The sequence below is a fragment of the Diceros bicornis genome, chromosome 17, assembly GCF_020826845.1.
Source record: "Diceros bicornis minor isolate mBicDic1 chromosome 17, mDicBic1.mat.cur, whole genome shotgun sequence".
NCBI classification, from domain to species: domain Eukaryota; kingdom Metazoa; phylum Chordata; class Mammalia; order Perissodactyla; family Rhinocerotidae; genus Diceros; species Diceros bicornis.
In genome coordinates this window covers 53,048,594-53,070,799 of record NC_080756.1, presented here as the reverse complement: position 1 = coordinate 53,070,799, position 22,206 = coordinate 53,048,594, and the positions used below count along the sequence as shown (strand labels likewise).

General features: G+C 37.9%; 1 protein-coding gene across 1 annotated transcript in view; it reads right to left on the bottom strand.

Annotated features, from left to right (window-relative positions):
- The window catches only part of LOC131416362 (alpha-2-macroglobulin-like), a 69,525-nt gene that overhangs the window by 2,410 nt on the left and 44,909 nt on the right, over positions 1-22,206 (bottom strand). Inside the window, exons 26-35 of the mRNA XM_058558836.1 lie at positions 21,837-21,993; positions 21,436-21,510; positions 20,785-20,965; positions 19,779-20,002; positions 17,326-17,544; positions 16,886-17,013; positions 15,789-15,879; positions 15,053-15,121; positions 14,128-14,230; positions 13,376-13,417 (exon numbers count right to left, since the gene is read on the bottom strand). Of these exons, the coding sequence (XP_058414819.1) occupies positions 13,376-13,417; positions 14,128-14,230; positions 15,053-15,121; positions 15,789-15,879; positions 16,886-17,013; positions 17,326-17,544; positions 19,779-20,002; positions 20,785-20,965; positions 21,436-21,510; positions 21,837-21,993 (1,289 nt within the window). The remainder of the gene's footprint in view (positions 1-13,375; positions 13,418-14,127; positions 14,231-15,052; positions 15,122-15,788; positions 15,880-16,885; positions 17,014-17,325; positions 17,545-19,778; positions 20,003-20,784; positions 20,966-21,435; positions 21,511-21,836; positions 21,994-22,206) is intronic.

Here is a 22,206-nt window from a genome sequence, read left to right as displayed (position 1 = left end):
TAAATTCTTTGCAACGATGGCCACAACAATATCTTCAATTACACACTCTTTTGTAATGTGATCTTGCTTCTCCCTCAAGACATGGAGTTCATTTCATTTTCTCTTGAATGTAAGCTGACCTTATGATGATCTTGACCAGTCAAATGTGATAAAAGTGATATTACAAGACTTCTGGGGCTAGTTCATAGGTAACCTTGAAGCTTCTGCCTTAGTTCCTTGGAACCTTTGCTCTTGGGAGCTCTGAAATGCCATGTAACAAGTCTAGCTATCCTGTTAGAGAAACCACAAGGAGAAATGCTGGGGCTACATGGAGAAGGAGGGGCTAAGCTGTCCAAGAATCCCAGGAGAGCCTTCAGATGATTCCCCTCCCAGCTGCTATCTGCCTGCAATTTCATGAGAGACTGCTGGCAAGACCATCAGAAGAATCATCCAGGTAAGCCCAGTCAATCCATGAAATGGAAGTATAATAAAATTGTTGTTGTTTTAACTTATTGAATTTTGGGGTGGTTTGTTATGCAGCAATAGCTAAACAAAATAGACATTATCCATGGTAAGATGTGTCCCAATTTCAGTGATGTTAAAGTGTGAAAGATGTGCAATTTTCAACTGGTGAAATAAAAAAATATAAACACATGCAAATTACATGAATAGTAATTTATAAAAGAAGAAATCTTAATGGCTCATGTGAAGAGATACTTCACATCTCTAGTAGTTAGAGAAGTAAAAATTGAGACAATCAGGAAGTAAGACTTTTTAGGGGCTGGCCCCATGGCATAGCGGTTGAGTTCAGCATGTTCTGCTTTGGTGACCCCAGGTTTGTGGGTTCAGATCCTGGATGTTGACCTGCACCACTTGTCAACCACGCTGTGGTGGTGACCCACATACAAAATAGAGAATGATTGACACAGATGTTAGCTCAGGGTGATCTTCCTCAGCAAAAGGAAAAAAAAAAAAGAAGTAAGACTTTGTATTTAAAATTGAAAAAATGGGGGGGAGGAACTTCCACAATGTGATGTAGGAAGACCCTGAGCTCACTTCCTTCAATGGACCATCAAATCCACATCTACATATAGAACAATTCCTCCTGAAGAAGAAGTGAGAGCTGATTGAATAGCTTCTGCTCAACACATGATAGAGGGACCACATAGAGACAGTTAGGAGAAAGGGAGACACAAAATCGACAGGAACCACACTCCTGACACAGCAACCTGCAGCAGGAAGGGATATCACTGAGAGGCCCATGTGCAGGCTTGCCCACTCTGGGGCACAGTGAAAATACAGCAGTGTAAAGGACACCTAGACTATATGAAAAAGAAATCCATTTACTAGCCTTAGAGCATCTGCCAAATGAGTAAGGAATTGCTGAAATTCTCTCTGGGGTTGAAGGTGCTGATGAGTACCATTTTTAGTGTTTCTCCTCTACTTTGATAGTGCAGGCGGGAGCAAGGGCCAGACCCTCTAGCTGGCCGGCTAAGAACACCACAGCATGCCCCAGACCCCTGGCCCACACCAACTCCAGCTGCCCTCACCAGGGTGGCCCCAGCAAACACAGTTTACGTAGAGGATGATCCCACACAAGGCCATTCCTTCAAGACTAGGAGAAGTAGCTGTTTTGCTTAATTCATAGAAACAAACACAGAAAGTCAAACAAAATGAGACAGAAGAATATGTTCCAAACAAAAGAACAAGGTAACACCCCAGAAAAAAACTCTAGTGAAGCAGAGATAAATAATTTAGTGATAAAGCGTTCAAAGTAACATCTAAAGAAGCTCACTGAACTAGGGATAAGAATGGAGAAACACAGGGAGAACTCTAACGCAGAGAAAATATAAGAAAACCAATCAGAGCTGAAGAATATAATAACCGAAATGAAAAATACATTAGAGGGAATCAGCAGCAGATTTGATGATACAGAAGAACGATCAGCAATTTGGAAGACAAAATAGTGGAAATCATCCAATCAGAACAGCAAAAAGAATTTAAAAAAGAGGATAGTTTAAGGAACTTCTGGGACAACATCAAGCACACTAACATTTGCATTATAGGTGTCCCAGAAAGAAAAGATAGAGAGAGAAGGGCAGAAAACTTATTTAAGAAATAATGGTTGACAACTTCCCTAACCTAGGGAAGGAAACAGACATCCATGTCAAGGAAGCACAGAGAGTCCCAAACAAGATGAACCCAAAGAGATCCACATGAAGACATATTATAAATAAAATGGCAAAGTTAGAGATAAAGAGAGAATATTAAGGGCAGCAAGACAAAAACAACAAGGCACATACAAGGGAACCCCCATAAGACTATCAGCTAATTTTTCAGCAGAAACTTTGTGATCCAGAAGGGAGTGGCATGATATATTTAAAGTGCTGAAAGGAAAACACTTCAAACTAAGAATACTTTACCATGCAAGGTTATCATTCAGAATTGAAGGAAAGATAGAGTTTCTCAGACAAGCAAGAGCTAAAGGAGTTCATCGTCACTAAATTGGACTTACAAGAAATGTTAAAGGGTTTTCTTTAAGAAGAAAAGAAAAAGCCATAACCAGAAATAAGAAAATATATGAAAGAAAAAAATCACACTGGTGAAGGCAAATATCTAGTAAAGGGAATAGATCAACCACTTAAAAAGCTAGGATGAAGGTTAAAAGACAAAAACAGTAAAATTAACTGTAAATACAATAAGTAGTTAAGGGATATACAAATAAAAAGATGTAAAATATGACATAAAAAACAAAAGGTGGGGGGAGGAGAATAAAAATGTAGAGCTTTCAGAATGAATCTGAACTTAAGCAACTATCATTTTAAAACAGATAAATATAGCTTGATATATATGAACCTCCTGGTAACCACAAACCAAAAACCTATAGTAGATGCACAGAAAAATAAAGAGAAAGGAACCCAAACATAACACTAAAGAAAACCATCAAACCACAGAAGAAGAGACCAAGAGAAGAAGAAAGGAACAGAGAAGAACTACAAAAACAACCAGAAATCAACTAACAAAATGGTAAAAAGTATATATCTATCAATAGTGACTTGAAAGGCAAATGGACTAAATGCTCCAATCAAAAGACATAGGGTGACTGACCCTATGTCTTTGACAAGACCCATATATGTTCCCTACAAGAGACTCACTTCAGATCTAAAGACACACACAGACTGAAAGTGAAGAGATGGAAAAAGTTATTCCATGCAAATGGAAGTGAAAAGAAAGCTGAGGTAGCAATACTCATATCCGACAACATAGACTTTAAAACAAAGACTGTAATGAACGACAAAGAAGGGCATTACATAATGATAAAAGGGTCAGTCCAACAAGAAGAGATAACATTTGTAAATATTTATGCACCCAACATAGGAGCACCTAAATATATAAAGCAAATATTAATGGGCATAAAGAAAGAAATTGACAATAATAGGGTACTTTAATATCCCACTTACATCAATGGATAGATCATCCAGACAGAAAATCAATAAGGGAACATTGGCCTCAAATGACACAATAGACCAGATGGACTTCAGTGATACAAGCAGAATGCTTTATCCCAAATACACATTCTTTTTCAAGTGTACATGGAATGTTCTCCAGGATGGATCACATGGTAGGCCACAAAACAAGATCAATAAATTTAAGAAGATTGAAATCATATCAAGGATCTTTTCTGACCACATGTGTATGAAACTAGAAATCAATTACGAGAAGACAACTGGAAAAAAATGCAAACACGTGGAGACTAAACAACATGCTACTAAAAAACCAATGGGTCAACAAAGAAATCAAAGAAGAAATAAAAAAATTCCTTAAGACAAATGAAAATGGAAACACAATGTTCCAAAATCCATGGGATGCAGCAAAATCAGTTCTAAGAGGGAAGTTCATAGTGATACAAGCCTACCTCAAGAAATAAGAAAAATCTGAAATAAAAAATCTAACTTTATACATAAAGGAAATAGAAGCAGAAGAACAAAGAGAGCCCAAAGTTAGTAGAAGGAAGGAACTTATAAAGATCAGAGCGGAAACAATTGAAATAGAAACTAAAAAAACAATAGAAAAGATCAATGAAATTAAGAGCGAGTTTGTTGAAAAGCTAAACAAAACCAATAAACCTTTAGCCAGACGCTTCAAGAAAAAAAAGAGAGAGGGCCCAAATAAAATCAGAAATGAAAGAGGAGAAGTTACAACTGAAACTACAGAAATACAAAGGATCATAAGTGACTATTACAAAAAATTATATGCCAAAATTGGAAAACCTAGAAGAAATGAATAAATTTTTAGAAACGCACAACCTGCCAAGACTGAATCAGGAAGAAATAGAAAATCTGAATACACTGATTACAAGTAATGAAATTGAATCAGTAATTTAAAACTCCCAAAAAACAAAAGTCCAGGATGAGACAGCTTCACAGGTAAATTCTATTAAACTTTTATAGAAGAGTTAATACCTATCCTTCTCAATTTATTCCCAAAAATAGAAGAGGAAAAAGCACTTCCAAACTCATTTTATGAGGCCAGAATTACCATGACACCAAAACCAGCCTAAGATACCACAAAAAGAATTACAGGCCAATATCCCTGAAGAACATAGATACAAAAATCCTCAACAAAATATTAGGAAGCTGAATTCAATGATACAGTCATGTACCACATAATGATGTTTTGGTCAATGACAGACCACGTATATGATGGTGGTCTCATAAGATTAGTACCGTGTAGCCTAGGTTTGCAGTAGGCTATACCATCTAGGTTTGCGTAAGCACACTTTATGATGTTCTCACAATGACAAAATCGGCTAATGACACATTTCTCAGAACATATCTGTCTTGTTAAGTGAAGCATGACTGTACACATTGAAAGGAACATACAAACACAATCAAGTGGGATTTATTTCAGAGATGCAAGGATTGTTCAATTTCGGAAAATCAATCAACACGATACAGTACATATACAAAATGAATGATAAAAATTGTATGATCATCTCAATAGATGCAGAAAAAATGTGTGACAAATTTCAACATACATTTATCATAAATACTCTCAATAAAGTGGGTATAGAATGAACATACCTCTACATAATAAAGCCACATGTGACAAACTTACAGCTAACATCGTACTCAATGGTGAAATGCTGAAAGCTTTTCCTCTAAGATCAGGAACAAGAAAGTGATGCCTACTTTTGCTGCTTTTATTCAACATAGTATTGGAATTCCTAGCCACAGCGATTAGGCAAGAAAAAGAAATAAAAGTCATCCAAATTGGAAAGGAAGAAGTAAAATTAACACAGTAGTATATACAAAAAACCTTAAAGACTCCACAAAAATACTGTTAGAACTAATAAATGAATTCAATAAAGTTGCAGGATACAAAATTAATATACACAAATTGGTTGCATGTATATGCACTAATAATGAACTATCAGAAAAAAAATAAAACAAATCCCATTTACAATTGCATTGAAAAAAATAAAATACATAGCAATAAATTTAACCAAGGAGGTGAAAGACTTGCACTCTGAAAACTGTAAGACATTGATGAAAGAAACTGAAGATGACACAAATAAATGAGAAGATATACTGTGCTCATGGATTTGAAGAATTAACATGGTTAAAATGTCCATACTGCCCAATAAATCGACAGATTCAATGAAATCCCCATCAAAATACCAATGAAATTTTTCACAGAACTGGAAGAAAAAATCCTAAAATTTATATGGAACCACAAAAGAGCCTGAATAGCCAAAGCAATCTTGAGGAAGAAGAACAAAGCTGGAGGTATCACATTCCCTGATTTCAAACTATACTACAAAGCTGTTGAAATCAAAACAGTATGACACTGGCATGAAAACAGACACATAAATCAATAGAACAGAATAGAGAGCCCAGAAATAAACTGCATGCATATACGGTCAATTAATCTATGAGAAAGAAGGCAAGAACATACAATGGAAAAAAAATAGTCTCTTCAATAAAAGTGTTGGGAAGACTGGACAGCTACATGCAAAAGAATGAAACTGGACCACTATTTTATACCATATACAAAAATGAATTCAAAATGGATTATAGACTTCAATGTAAGACCTGAAACCATAAAATTCCTAGAAGAAAACTTAGGCAGTCAGCTCTTTGACACTGGTCTTAGCAATATTTTTTTTGGACCAGTCTCCTCAGGTAAAGTTAACAAACTCAGATACAGACAAACGGGATTACATCAAACTAAAAAGCTTTTGAACAGTCAAGTAAACCATCAACAAAATGAAAAGGCAACCTACTGAATGGGAGAAGATATTTGCAGATCACACATCTGATAAGTCGTTAATATCCATAATATGTAAAGAACCTACACAACTTAATATCAAAAAAACTAACAATCTGATTAAAAAATGGCAAGAGGACTTGGACATTTTTCCAAGGAAGACATAGAGACAGCCAATAGGTACATATAAAGATGCTCAACCTCAACATGACTAACAATCAGGGAAATGCAAATTAAAACCACAATGAGATATCACCTTATGCATGTCAGAATGGCTATTATCAAAAAGGCAAAAAATAACAAACGTTAGCGAGAATGTGAAGAAAAGGGAACACTTGTGCACTATTGGTGGGAATGTAAATTGGTGCAGCCACTATAGAAAACAGTATGGAAGTTCCTCAAAAAATTAAAAATAGAACTACCATATCATCCAGCAATTCTATTTCTGGATATGTATCTGAAGAAAATGAATATACTAATTCAAAGAGATATATACCCCCCACGTTCACTGCAGTATTATTTACAATAGCCGTGATTTGGAAGCAACATAAGTGTCCATTGATAGATGAATGGATAAAGAAAATGTAGTATGTGTGTATATATATATATGTCTACATATATAAATATATGTATACAATGGAATATTACACAGCCATAAAAAAGAGTGGAATCTTGCCATTTGAGACAACATGGATGAAACTAGAGGGTACAATGCTAAATGAAATAAGTCAGACCAAGAAAGACAAATACTGTATGATTTTACTTATATGTGGAATCTAAAAAAACAAAACAAACAAAAGAAAACAGAAACAGACTCACAGATACAAGAAACAAACTAGTGATTACCAGAGGAGATATTGGTTGGAGGGTGGGGGATACAGATGAAGGGGATTAAGATGTACAAACTTCCATTTATAAAATAAATAAATCATGGTGATGTAATGTAGACCATAGGAAATACACTCAATAATATTGTAATATCTTTGTGTGATGTCCTACGGTAACTAGACTTGTCATGGGGATTGTTTTGTAATGTATATACATATCAAATCACTATGATGTATGCCGGAAATTAATAGTATACTGTATATCAATTATACTTCAAAAAAAAAAAAAGAAAAAAATATAAAAAAGTGTAAAAAAGTAGACAAATATTGACAAGACTATAGTGGAAATGGGAACCCTTTACGTACTAGTGGAGGGAGTATAGATTGGTACAGCCATTCTAGAATACTTTTTGGCTGAATACTGAACACTGAAATTAAGTTTGTATGTATCCTTTTATCCAACAATTCCAATCCTGGCCCTATCAAATGGGTCAATATGTTGGCATGTATTAGGATACGTAGAGCATTTGTTAACAGAATTGAAAATTTCCCAAACTGCAAGTCAAAGAGAAAAAAGACTGAAAAAAATAGGACAGGATATCCAAGAACTGTGGGACAATTACACAAGGTGTAACATAACACGTAATGGGAATACCAGAAGGAGAAGAAAGAGAGAAAGGAACAAAAGAAATACTTGAAGTAATAATGAAAATTTTCCGGTTATTAACAGACACCAAACCATAGATCCAGAAAGTTTAGAGAACACCAAGTAAAATAAATACTAAAAATTCTACACTGAAGCCTACATATTTAAACCACAGAAAATCAGAGACAAAGGGAAAATCATGAAAGAAACCAGAGGGAACTGAGGAAGAATAAAAATTACATTGGACTTCACTTCAGAAACCATGCAAGCAAGAAGAGAGTGGAGGGAAATATTTAGTTTGGACAGAAAAAACACACCAACTATTATGCAATATCCATATTTCAGAGATTAAAAATATGTTTTACTAACTGATAATGAAAATACAACTTAAAATTGTGGGATGCATGGGGCGGCCCTATGGCTTAGCGGTTAAGTGCACGTGCTCCGCTGCTGGCGGCCCGGGTTCGGATCCCTGGCGTGCACCGACGCACCGCTTCTCCGGCCACACTGAGGCTGCGTCCCACATACAGCAACTAGAAGGATGTGCAACTATGACATACAACTATCTACTGGGGCTTTGGGGGAAAAAATAAATAAATACAAATAAAAAAAAATTGTGGGATGCAGCAAAAGCATGCTTAGAGGGAAATTTATAGCATTGAATGCAAATGTTAGAAAAGAGGAAACATCTAAAATCAATAATCAAAGCTTCCACCTCAGGAAACTTGAAAAAGAAAAGCAAATTAAATCCAAAGTATGTAGAAGAAAAGAAATAATAAAAATTACAGTAGAAATCAATGAAATTGAAAACAGGAAATCAATGGAGAAAATCAATGAAACCAAAACTGGTTCTTTGAAAAGATCAATAATATAATAAACTTCTAGCCAAGTTAATCAAGAAAAAATGGAGAAGACACAAACTACTAATATCAGAAATGAAAGAGGTGACATTACAATTGGTTCCATGGAAAATAGAAGGGTAATAAAGGAATATTATGAACAATTTCATGCCCATAAATTTGATAACTTAGATAAAATGGACCAATTCTTTGAAAGACACAATCTACCAAAACTCCCAGATGAAGAAGTAGATCATCAAAATATGTCTATATGGTTTCACTGGTGAATTCTATCAAACATTTAAAGAAGAAATGATACCAATTCTCTACAATCTCTTTTAGAAAATAGAAACAGAGGGAATATCTCCTAACCCATTCTATGAGGCCAGCTTTACCTTAACATCAAAACCAGAGAAAAATATTATAGGAAAGGAAAATTACAGACTCTCTCATGAACAAAAATAAAAAGTCCTCAACAAAATATTAGCAGATCAAATCCAACAGTGCATGAAAATAATTAGACACTATGAAAGGTTGGATTTATTCCAGGTATGCAAGGCTAATTCAACATTTGAAAATCAATTAATGTAACTCATCATATTAACAGGCAAAAGAAAAAAAATCATATGATCATAATATATGCAGAAAAAGCATTTGACAAAAATCCAACACCCATTCATGATAAAAACTCTCACCAAACTAGGAATACAGGAGGTCTTCCTCAACTTGATACAGAACATCTACAAAAAACCTACAGCTAACATTATGCTAATGGTGAGAGACTAGATGCTTTCCCCTAAAATTCAGAACAAGGCAAGGATGTCCCTTCTAACCACTTCTGTTCAACATCGTCCTGAAAGTCCTAGCAAATGCAATAACACAAGAAAAGGAAATAAAAGGTATACAAATTGGTAAGGAAGAAATAAAACCGTCTTTGTTCACAAATTATGTGATTGTCTATGTAGAAAATCTTGATAATCAAACTTCAAGGGAGATTTGGGGCAGTTTCCTGGCCTTCGATTTTAAAAGAATAAATAATTAGGGGAGTAATAGAATTTGAGAAGGAAGAAAGCCAACTAAGAAACTAAGGGTTCTGACTAAAATGACTAAATGATTAAGACATTTCCCCAGACTAAAACAATTCTTCCAGGCTGGGCAGAAAGATGTCAGTGGATTCCTCAGGGGCTTTAGAGGGAAGATCTGGAGGGCTGGATGCCAGGCCCAGCCACTTGTTCTTTGTCAAAGATTCCTATCCCTAAGAATGACAAGGAGGCCACAGAGTGGTGGATCTAAAACCATCACTATGGACAGATGACCACAGAGGGGTGGGATGTGACACCTTGATCCTGCATTAGATCACCAAGTGGAAGAACCCCAGAATATATGAGATAATTTCCTGTGAGTCCAATGGGGCTGGGGTTTAGAGTCACATTTCATTGGTAGAAAACAAAGAAATGTAACATTTCTTGTAGAATACACTAATTCTAAGAAAATAAACCAAACCGAAAAAACAGAAGAATCAGTTAACTGTTCCTAGGATTGTGAAAGCAATTCTGCCCACAGGTAAGGATGATTTGTGCAAGGTACTTATTTTGTTATCTTCTCAATTAGTTTCCATGATCATTTTATTGCTCTCCTTCTCTCTTCCCTTTGCCTGACTTCTTTATTTTAAAGTTTTTTATAATTAATAAAACAGCAGTACTCATATTTTTTAACCTCTGCCACCACCCCGTGGCTATCTTTCGTTACTGTACGTGAAAAAAGGGGATCTCAGAGCTTCTGCTGAGGGACAACTGTAGGGGAAACACATGAAAAAAAACAATTTACAGAATGTCTCAGATGGTCTTTCACCATAATGCTCAGGATCCGAGGCATGAATCCAGAACACGCTATATGTGCTTCTTTTGTATCAGTGTTTGCCCTTTAAAATCCTATTAGTCTGTGTCTAACTTTATTTTAGTATTTAGTAATTCCCCATTCCTCATTCCAGTTCAGACCAAGATGCACATCTGGGAACACATTAATTGTTGATCCTGACTTGCCACTTAGTGTCAATTATGGCTTTTAATCGACTCGGGAACAAATTGCATAGGAAGCTGAACCTGATATCTACAGTAGACCCGTGTCTTAAAATTTCTTTATTGACTTTCATTGTGGTTTAGAACTTGTCATACTGGTGAAAAGCGTTTTGACTTTCCATAAGCAGTAAGAATTAGGAATACAGTTTTAAGAAGTAAAATATACTCACAACCCATTTTCCAGGCACATTTTTCATGAGAAATAAGGACCATTGTAATAATCTCCTTGCCACCTGTCTCTACCTCTCTAGCCCCTTTCTGCCACTTGTTACTATCCTAAATCAAATCTGACCATGCCACTCTCCTGTTTTTAAAGATTCCATTGGTTTACTATTGTAGGATAAAATGCAGACTTCTTTTAAGACCTTTGATAAATCAGTCTCAACTGCTCTCTCTAGCTTCACTTTTTATCACTCCCATAAACACCGTCATACCTCTTCAACCTGGCCTAACTCTCTTAGCATAGACCAAAACTGGGAGCTGCTTCCACTTTCTGTCCTGGGCCTCACTTACATGTTTTCATTTCAATTAGACAAAAAGATCAGAGCATCAAGATCAGAGCATCAAGAGTCAGAGACCAATTCACAGGATTTTCCCTGTTCCTTTCTTCCCCACGAAACCATTGTTTATGGTATTTGGTTATTCACTTGCAATGCTTGTAACTCATTGCATGAAGTTGGGATTCTCCTTTGTGTCCCTTTGGAGGAAGTCCCACAAATCTGAGCTCTGAGCTGATGTAGCTCTCTTGTGATTGGAGCATACAATAGGGGGATAGCATGTGCCTTGTATAAAATGCCTATGGGCCTGGCCACATCCAGTCTGAGCTCTCTGACTTTTTTATTGTGGTCATTCAGGGAAGGAATCTTGGATCCCATGATATGACCCCATCTAAGTCTACCAGCTTTTTCAGAATACTGAAGTGTTCTTTTGTTTCTGTACCCTAGAAAGAAAGGAAATAAACCAACATAATCTTTAAATAAAGAGGCTCTAAGCAAGAGATTTTGTAGGTGTTAGCTTTTCTCCTCCCTCAGTGTAGTTTGTCTTTTGGGAAAGGCATACTCAAACCTTGGGTCACACTGGTCACAGTCTATCAATCCCACATGCTTCACACAAGAAAGGGACAAATGCTACATGGTGATGCCAGCAGGTCTCAGACATGAACTTACCTGAGGGTCTCCCAGAAACCCTAACTTCTGCCTTTCCTGCTTCCTCTGCCCCATTTTTCTCCCCTTTTCCCTGCTCATGTGTACATTTCTCTTCCTTTGAACACATCTCTCTTTCTGCATTCAGCCTCCCACCAACCTCTGAAATGTCAAAAGAAGAAACAATTCTTCTTCCCACAGCTAAGTAATAGAGGGAAGTAGTTAAGGGTATGGACTCTGACCCTAGAATGCCCAAGTTCAAATTTGCCTCCTTCATCACTAGAGTTTGGGAAGTTTCTTAACTTCTTTGAACCTCTATTTTCTCATTTAAAAAACTGCATTACTCATAGTATGTACATCATAGAGTGATTGTGAGGATGGAGTTACATAATACAAACAAAATGCTTAGTACAATGCCTAGCGGATGGTAGACACTCAGTATTAGCTTTTTTAAAAAAATTAAGTTAACCCTTATACCTCTTTTTATGCTTCTGCATTTTCTTATCGCCTCAGAAACCTTGCTCCCATACTTATTTATCTCTTCTCCAATAACATCAGACTCTCTCTTATATACATGAAGTTGATATTCAGATGTTAGTGGATCGACCCAAAGTCAGACAAAGGGTCAGTGGCAGATTTTGGACCAGAAGTCAGGCCAAAAAATTCCTAATTCAGTGAAATTACCATAATATTTTCCTATCTCCCACTTTAACATAATTTATTAATTAATTAATTTTTAGCATCCTGAAATGGGGAGCTCCTACCTAGTAAAGTTAGTCATTTTACCTGGCGTACAGCACACTCTCTGTGCCTTTGCAAAAGCGTCTCCACAAAGATATACTTCATACTCTTCTTGTCACTAATCTACCCGTCCGAAAGCTTTTTTGGCGATATAGCTTCCTCAGATTGCCATTACATTATTTTGAATATTCTGAGGTTCTGCAGCGTTGAATCTGTTTTGAGTTATTCCCGGCTTTATACTCTATGTTATTACCTCAACTAGAATGTCATTATTTGCTCACTGGAAACACAGCGTACATGGCAAGGCGCTGAGTGAGCTTGGAGTCAATTTGCACTGAATGAGGAATCAATGGTAGATGCTCTCTGGAAATATACATTTATTTATCAAGCTTGTTTGGTATCTATATTGCAGAGACAAAATGATCCTTTTAAAGAGTCCTGGTTCTGGGGATTTCAGCAAAGCTCTATTTATACATATGGGCCTCAAACTTTCCTTGTTCTGTGTCCGTGGGGAGAAGAGGAAAGTAAATAGGATGATTTAGGGCTTGACAAGGAGTGAGTGTAATTCTAATTGGATATGAATTGCAGGGTTCTTAAAGGAAACCAAACTGGCTATGGTTGAGAACGGGATCCATGAGATATCCACCCTATAATAAATATAGACTCCTCTGATACAGGAATTAGAGACATCTTCCAGAGATTTAGTGCTCCTCCCCCAAGATGTACATTCCTGTGTTATTGTGCAGTGTGAGGAATCTGAGATCAACTAAAAAAGATGTAGATGAGTTTGTAATTAGGAGGACTGGCGTTGAGCGCAAAATGAGAGCTTGAAACATGGAAGGTAACAGCTTACCTGTGTGGCAGGGGGCACTGTATTCAGCAAAAGCTGCTTCATCTGGAAAACACAATGGGAGACAAGCTCGAGAATGGGAGCTTCGATGGGACAGGGTTTGGTGGAGAGGCTTTGACTTATTAGGCCTGCAAGCTTTATTGAATTCCCACTCTTGATACCACTGGCATAATTCCCTTGTCTGGAGAAAAATAAAGGCTGTTCATATGACAGTTGTTCAAGCAAAGTACAAGAGGGAGGCCTGTAGGTATGTGTCCTTTCAGTTCTTTTTTGATATTTGCTTATTTTTCCTTCAGGATGTTTTCTTATACTTTTCTCCTTATATGTTCCTCTCCACTAATCAGAATAATCCCCACCCTTTATCTTTCAACTCAAATTTTACTTTCTTTGGTCTTCATTAACCACTCAGGCGATAGTTTTCTCTCTCTCTAATTTCCTATGATAATTATCTGTGTAATTCTCTAGGCTTTGTTTACTGCTTTGCATTGTTGTAGTATCTTTTAAAGGAAATTTATATATATCTCTCTAACTGTAAACACTTCTTTGTAAAACTCTTGGTACTTTGGAAAATTGTGCATGATTGATAGGCTTATGTTGTAGGTGGTTTTGGCAGTAGTTTTATAGGCCAAGGTAGCAGGTATAAGGTACGGGAGACAGAAAACGTTGAAAACAGGACTGACTCACAAGTGTCTATCACACTCTATTTCTTTATTAGGAATCGAGTTTAGCGAGGTTCTTAGTCCTCTCTTACGCACCTGTCTCATAGTAATCGTAGACTTTCACAACAGCAGGTTTCAGGTCTCTTACAGGGATGTCTTGTACAACAGTGAAGGAAAAGCTCAGCGTCTGATTCGTAATCTGAAAGGAGAAAGGGAGAATAAGGCAGAATCAGGGAGGCCTCATGTCTTTTTTTTTTTCGCTTGATTCATTCTTCATCCTTTGAGGAACAATTCTTAGTTGGCTGATAATGTTCAATCTCAAACCAAGTGTGCTCCCTCCCTGCTCACATATGTAGATGGCGATAGGCATTTTAGAGCAGGAATGTGAGGAACTAGAGCAGAGGTTCCTTTGAATAATGACAAGTTTACCAGTCTTTTAGACAAAACAATTCATATTCCTCCATGCCCAGTGCATGGCTCTGCTCATAGCGAGAAAAATTCTTTTTACTGGCAGACTGACTCTATCCATATTAATATTTGCAGATATTTTTCAAGGTGTAAACATACATGTACAAAATCAGAGTAGTGTTCTTGTGTTGCTAATGAAATCAATCACATTAGTCTATGATAAGGTGAGGTTGATGTAATCACTGATGGCTTCTGGGAACACCTCCTATTCTTAATCAGCAACTTTCAACAGGGCTTCTAGATGATCAGCCTGTTTGTGGAAAAGAGTGTTTACCTGAAGTAAATAGAAATACTCATATTCCCATTTTAGTATAAACAAATCCATATCCTCCAGCCTCCCCCAACCCCCTTGCTTCTGACATTCCAAGTTCCAGGGAAGCCTGCAATGAGGAAAGAGAATTTAAAATATTATCTAGTGGAACAGAAAGGATGTGCTTTTCCAAAAGGCTTTCCTTATGATTGCTCCTCTCATATCATGCGCTTCCCAGGTGCAGAGACCCACCTAAAAGGACTATCCGCCCTGACGTGTCTAGCAAGGCTGCAGGGCTCTTACCTGTTCCACATAAATCAAGACATTGTTGTTGCTCACTTCTGTCCTGCTCACATGTCTAGATAGTTCAAGCTGAGGAAAATGAGAGAAATCACCAGTGTTATAGAATAAATGAGGCCCTTGGGGTACTAAGAGACAAGCAGACTGTGGGACGGAAATCTATATAAAAAAGAAGCTGGGATTAAATTCCTTTAAATGGGTTTGAAGACACTTGTCTAATGAAGTGGGAACATACACAGAAAATTAGGAATATGAATACATTAGATGCAAGATTGCATATTCACATGACTAAGTAATAAGTGTCCCTGGCTTTTGTTTGAAGGTGAGGGAGAAGTATCCTCAAGTTGGATAGCTCTTCATCTGAGATTATCTGTGAAGGTGTCGGTCTCTACTCTAGTAACAATGATTTCAGCTTTCTCTGAATTCCCATAGTATTTAAAGACTATGCCAATAATTTTGGTACCTAACTATATCTTGCCCTAAAATGTTATTTGACAGTTTCATTTACCCATTTTTAAAATATTCTTAACTAGAATGTAGGCTCAATTAACTCAGACATCTTTATTGCATTTCTTGTGTTGGCACTTAGCACAATGCTAAACATGTACCTGGTACCAAATAAATTCGATTCCTTAGATTAGGACCAACGTTGCTTTGATACAGTCGACATTATTAGGATGCTGTTGGTATGCTGTTAAACTGGGGATACAGAAAATTCAAATACCTAGCGTCTACTTACCATTTTCACTGTTGGTTTTAGGGGAATGAAACCAGATATCATCTTTACATCAGCAATCACCATGTTGGAGACTGGACGGCTGCCTGTGTAGCTATGGACACAAGAAAGGGAAGAAATAGGCCTTGCCATGTTTTGAGTCCTGCCCTTCTTTAAGGTCCAACATAAGCCCTGGCATCTTTAAGTAGCTTTCCTAACTACTGTCTTGTCCTCAGTGATCTTCCCATCCCTAGAAACATATAGCCTTTCTAGTCAATACGAGTGGTTCTGAAAACTGACTTTATAACAGAATCACCTGCAGAGCTCATTAAAAAATAGATGCCTGAGCGCAGCTCCAGAGATAATGAGTTAAATCTCTGAGGGTGGGACCTGGACTCATGCATTTTTAAACAATTTTTGTAAAGGACAATAACCAGATTTTAGAATCTCTGGTATATGACATTTCTTTTTAATTTATACATTTTAGATGAAGGGTTATCTTTTTTTTCCATGTGGAGATTACCTTCACAACTAGACTATAAGATTCCTTTAGATAAGAGTTGTGTCTGTTATTTGTATTCCCTGTAGCTACTTGAATATGTCTTTGCTTGATTAACATATCTTGCTTTTATGAAATACATTTAACTTATTTGTCTATTGATGATGGATCAAATTGTGAATATTATTTTCTCTCTTCATCTGAGATTCATTCAATTTTGTAATTATAACTAGAGTCACTGAATCTATTCCAAGTAAAGCTTTTAAAGAGTGCTGTTGAATTGTGAATTCTTTTTCTCTAGAAAAATGAAAATTTAAAAGACTAAGAAAGCTATCCTTTAGAGAGAAGGAAGAATGAGCCCATGTCGAAGTATTCTTGAAAGAAATTATTTATTCTTCAACAATGGTGGTGGGTAATAAAAGAATCCTGGAGGCAGATAAATCGAGCTCATAACTCTACAAATTCTTCATTGTCCACACTGGCAAAGACATTAATTTTTTCTTCACTGCCAAGGCAAAAATTTAATAAAGGGGATTACTTTAGGTTTGCTTGAAGCCATTTACTGAAGAGGTCTAGGCAGCTAATCTTTTCAGAACTAAGTAATAGAGACAGATATTCTTACCTGACTTCTAGTGAGATTTGGAAGCTTGTATGGGCTTTGAATTCATCACAAGTTTGGGGTATTGTCTCTACTTGTAGAGTGAATGCAGATTCCTTCTTCTCCAAGAAAACATTGTATTTCAGAGCTGTCTGTGGAACATTATGAACAGAAATAGTTTCCAGTCTACAAGATCCTTCAATCTGTCACCATTTACTTTTTCCTGATTTGTCCTTTTATTGCCCAGGTAGGAATAAATTGTTAGTGCCCTCAAGTTGATTCCGACTCCTAGTGACCCTGTGTACAGCACAGCGGAACCCTGCCCAGTCTTTTTGTGCCATCCTCTCACTTTCTGGCACTACATCAGACAATGCTCTGCTGCTATTCATGTGGATAAATAGAGTTTTCATTTTCGGGGGGAGGGTTTAGCGTGGAATCTCTCTGACTTTCCCCAAGAATGTTACCTGAATATACACACATCCTTCCCCTGACACTTTTATGCTGTACTCCCCAGGAATGTTTGGTAGCCAGATCTGCTGTAGTAACAGGCGGTTGGTGTTCTGCACTTGGAATTTTGTGGAAAATGTCCCTGAAGACAGGATGGTCACCAAAGCGGCTTTCTCAGTTCTGGTGAAAGTGGCTGCTCCATATCTGGACAAAGCATGAAGAGCCACCACTGTGTCCTGGAAGAGATGCATGTGAAAGTCCAGGAGAGGGTCAACTTTGGGGGCTTGGATTCTTCCCAAAGTCCATTTTTACTATTACAAAGATGCCATGGAGTTTTCTCCCTCATTATTTCAACGATGGAATCTTAATTCCAAGACTGATTTCAATCTTTGAGATACCTCAGAATCAAAATGTTCACATAATTTCCCTATGCAGCTTGCTCTAGAGAAAGCAAGTTCTCTCACAGCAAGTGGGAAATGTGTATATGAATGACGCTCATTGCATTCATATTTGCTATTCCTCTTCCTCTGCCTCCGAAACCCACAATGACACCCCCCATCTTCCCACAAAACTAGTCTTGCTCTTTCTCATCAGCAAACTGCTGCTTTTGATGTGCCTTTGAGAGATACCAGGGTAGTCAATAAGCATTATTCTCTGATCTGCACTCTGATCAAATAAAAGGAAAAACTTTATAATTCCAGTCCTCCCCATGGTTTATCACTCTCTTTATTGATACCATTCTATGGGAATGTACTTTAGGTCTCAGAGAATCTCTCCTTTAAGAATTCCTTTTTATTTCTTACTAAAAATGAGTCTTGACACTGTCTTTCAGTCCATAGGACTGAGAGAAAGAGAAAACAAATATGAAGAGGGTGCTTTAATATCATAATGAAGATTATCCATTTCAGAGGGGAGAGTGAGAGAATGAAGTGAATTGCAAACCACGGTAGCACAGGTAACAGAAACTTCATTTCTCTATATTTTATTTCTCCTTTAGAGGAGTTTACCACTTCCCCAAACTTCTCTGAAGGTAAGTTCTGCAATGTACATTCAGAATACTGAGAGTGGAAATTACAAGGGATTATATTAGATGTATTTTTTAGAAATAATATTTGACAGGCTGGATGTGGCTGGATGAAAGTTAATAGCTTGTAGTCCTGATTGATGTCAAATGTAGGGAATGGAGAGGGAAAGTATGAGGTTGTGTTACTTTTAAGAAAACCCAAAGGGGATCTGTGGCACAATAAGAAATAGAGATTTGGTCTCTATTTCCTCTGTATCAGAAGAAGCTCTGATACAAGAGCTTCCAAGACCCTTGGAATCTCTGGAGTGGTAAAAGTAACTTTTTGTATGCTCACGAGGTGATTCTTGGAGGATGGGGGCTGGTTGCCAGAGGAACTAGCCTTGTGATTAGAGGGTTGGAACTTTCAGCCTTAAATCCTCTTCTTTCCTCCCCGCCCCTATCCTCCCCCCCCAAGGGCAGTGGAGAGGGGCTAGGGATTGAGTTAATCACCAGTGGCTAATAATTGAATCAGTCGTACCTGTGTAATGGAACCTTCACAAAAACCCTAAACAAAGGGGTTCAGACAACTTCCAGGTCAGGGAACACATGAAGGGCTGGGAGGGTGGTGTGCCTGGAGAGGACATGGAGGCTCTACATTCCTCCCCACTTACCTTGCCCTGTGCATCTCTTCCATTTGGCTGTTCCTGAGTTGTATCCTTTATAATAAACTGATATTAGTAAGTAAAGTGCTTTCCTGAGTTCTGGGAGCGATTCTAGCAAATTATCAAACTCAAGGAGGGGGTCGTGGGAACTCCCAATTTATAGCTGGTTGGTCAGAAGTACAGGAGGCCTGGACTTGGGCCTGGCATCTGAAGTGAGAGGCAATCTCGTGAGACTGAGCCATTAACCCGTGCGGTCTGTGCTAACTCCAGGTAGTTACTGTCAGGAGTGTTGAGAGTAGAGAAAAACAGTTTTCCTTTTAGGATACATTTACAACAAAGATTAGGAGACTCTGTCAGGAGAGGAGAGAAAGAAGGTGCTACCTGGTGCAGCAGCGACATAAGGACTTAGGTGAGTCCTCTTTTTTCATACATCATTTTTTGCAATCTATCGCTCTGGTTCAGTTTAAAGGACTACTTCTAAGATTCTAGACATTCCAGAATTTTTGCCATTGTCCGTAAATTAAGGTTGTGGCTCCTGATCAAAAGTTGATGTGGTGCAACCATACTTCAGTAAGTAATGTGTAAAGAGGACTCTAGTTCCTAGCACAGGGATTAAGACAACTTATTTTGGGAAATGTTTGAGGCTCTTTTCCTACTTGCTAGAGACTCAAAATAATCATAAATAACCTTTTCCTCATTTTATGTCCTCTTCTCCATCTTCCTTCCTCTTGCTATTGTTCTCTTGTTCAAGCCTTCTAGCTGCGACCTAACTCTAAAGGGGAAGAATCCTGGGGGAACCACAGACCTGGGTGGAGGAGAAACCCCCATGGGAATTCTGTTGCTTTGTGATCCACATCACAATGTGTGTTGCAGAAGTCAGGTCCTCTGAGGTTGGGGCAGGCTGGGCTGTGAGGTAAGCGAGGAGCACGTAGGATGTCATCTCCACCTCAGCAGAGGGAGCTTGGGGCTGGTAAAGATGCTCCTCTGGTGCCTTGGGTTTCTGAGGTCGTTCCCAATGTGTTGCATTGTCTTAAGGATAAGAATAAAGAATGAAAACTATTGGTATTTAATGTATGATTGTATGTTTCTATTTAGAAATAAATAAATACAATATAACAAAAGCTAAAGTAAGTTTTTTACTTCAATCATAATATCCATAGATTTATTATTCCAGAGTAAAAATCTGAACTTGCTATGATCTATCCAGTGTGGGTGAGGCAAATATTGGGGACAGAAATTTATAAGGTATGAACTGAACTGCTTCAAATTTTGACCTGGTAGAGCTGGTAGAAGAAAAAGGCAGCTATGATTTCTTCACTGGTTTGTTCCTTTGCTAAAGGAACCCAAAATGATTGGGTCATTATTTTAGCTTTGTTGAAATAAAATAAAAAACCTACCAATTTATTTCAGAGAGTTGTGTTAGACATAGTAAAAATAGAAGCTATTATTATGGATGATGGTTTCTTTGCTATGGCTCTAGTAGCTTCTAGACACTTTGATATGTATTCATGTACCATACAGAAAAGTATAAATGTCAGTTATATTTGTCTTTGTAAATAAAAGGAAATTGAAACACCCAAATTCTCCTGTGATGTTACTTTTATCTATCTTATTCTCTCTATAACATAATATACCAGGGAAGGTTTGGGTGTAAAAGGAGCATTGATTTCTTAACGGGTGAGTTTGCGTAAAATTGTCAGCATTTATAGTGATGTAGACCAAAAGGGAAGTTATTTTCGGGAATTCAATATTCTTCCCCTTTTCCATCCAGTGGAAGTGGGTGGGGAGAAAAACATAATGCATTCTCTCACCTTCTTTCATAGCTTCCTCATCAAGTGATTTTAGTATCTCTTTCCTTCTGTCCTGGTTACCTGCCAGGGCAAAAGCATAGGCCAACAGTGCCTTGGTGTAGACAGAGCTGCCATGAGCCTCTTTCTGTGTTGTTTTCCAGGCTGACTCCAGGCACAACAGGGCATTGCGGACAACAGGGTGCTGTGAGGGGAGAACAATGGGCATCCTGAGTGAAAAGGGGTCCTAGCAGGTCCTGGAATAAACATAATGACCACAAGATATGCGGTATCAGTGCTTTTCAAATCCATTCATCTATCTATCAATTTCCTGGCCATCTTTTTAGAAATCATTCTTTCTAGTGGTAAAAAACACATAACGTAATAGAAATCATTCCTTTTTTAAAAAAAAAAATTAGTTTCTAATTAAAATGTAAACTGATAAGGGCAGGGCTGGACGCCATGTGTATTAGGATTAGCTTTGGCACATAGTCCAGGTCTTCACTGAATAAGTGAATCCTCACTGATGAATCGAGTGGTCTCTATCATTTCGTCAAATGCATCAGCATTGTGCGGCAGGAAAGCTGTCACTTGGGTTTTAGAGGAGCATTATTGTAATCATAGGTCAACGGATTCACAGCTGTCTGGGAAACTGAGAACATCATTGGTGCCTACGGTGAGTGGGAGAGGAATCTCCAGAAGGGCAATGGTGACATAGGCAGAGAGGGTCACTTCATCTTCTACTCCACCCTGTAAGTGTAAGAGAGGGAAAGAGAGATTATTTCCACATCAGAAAACCTTTTGAAGATGTCTACTCTCCTCACGGTCAGTCCTTTCTCTTGCCTGGTTCCTTGGAAGTTCTCATCTGTATCTATCCCCACTCCCATCCGAGATTCCATTTCTTTTTCCTCAGTGGTATGTGGGTTTATTTCTCCACCCTATTGCCCTCTCATACCTCCCAGTCCTTTCCTTCAGGAATTCCTGTGTGCTTTCTTGTCATGTGCCTTCACCCTTGGACAAATTGCCATGGATCAGTGAGATCACGAGGCTCAGAGCTAGCTTATAAAAGCAGTCACCTTAATGGCATTGTTGAGCAGTGACCCAGAACTCCTGAAACAGCCATTGTCCTTCTGCTGCTTGGAGAGCCAGGTAAGGGCTTGGGTGATGTGTGTTTCATCGATGAAGATGAAATCTCGACTCTGGGCAAGGGACTTGAGCACAAAGGCTGTGAGCCTGATGGAAGAAGAAGAGTAGGGGGATGAGGCCATTTTTTTTTTCATGCAGCACCTTCACATGCACAGGCTTCATGGGGCCCCCTCAACGCTCAGGAGAGTCAGTATGAGGGGTTCTGGGTGCTTAGAGCTGGGGACTCTCCTTTTGTTACTCCAGGACACTGTTCACTTTCTTTGGGCTCTATCTGCTGTTAATTCACTATCGAGTGGCTTC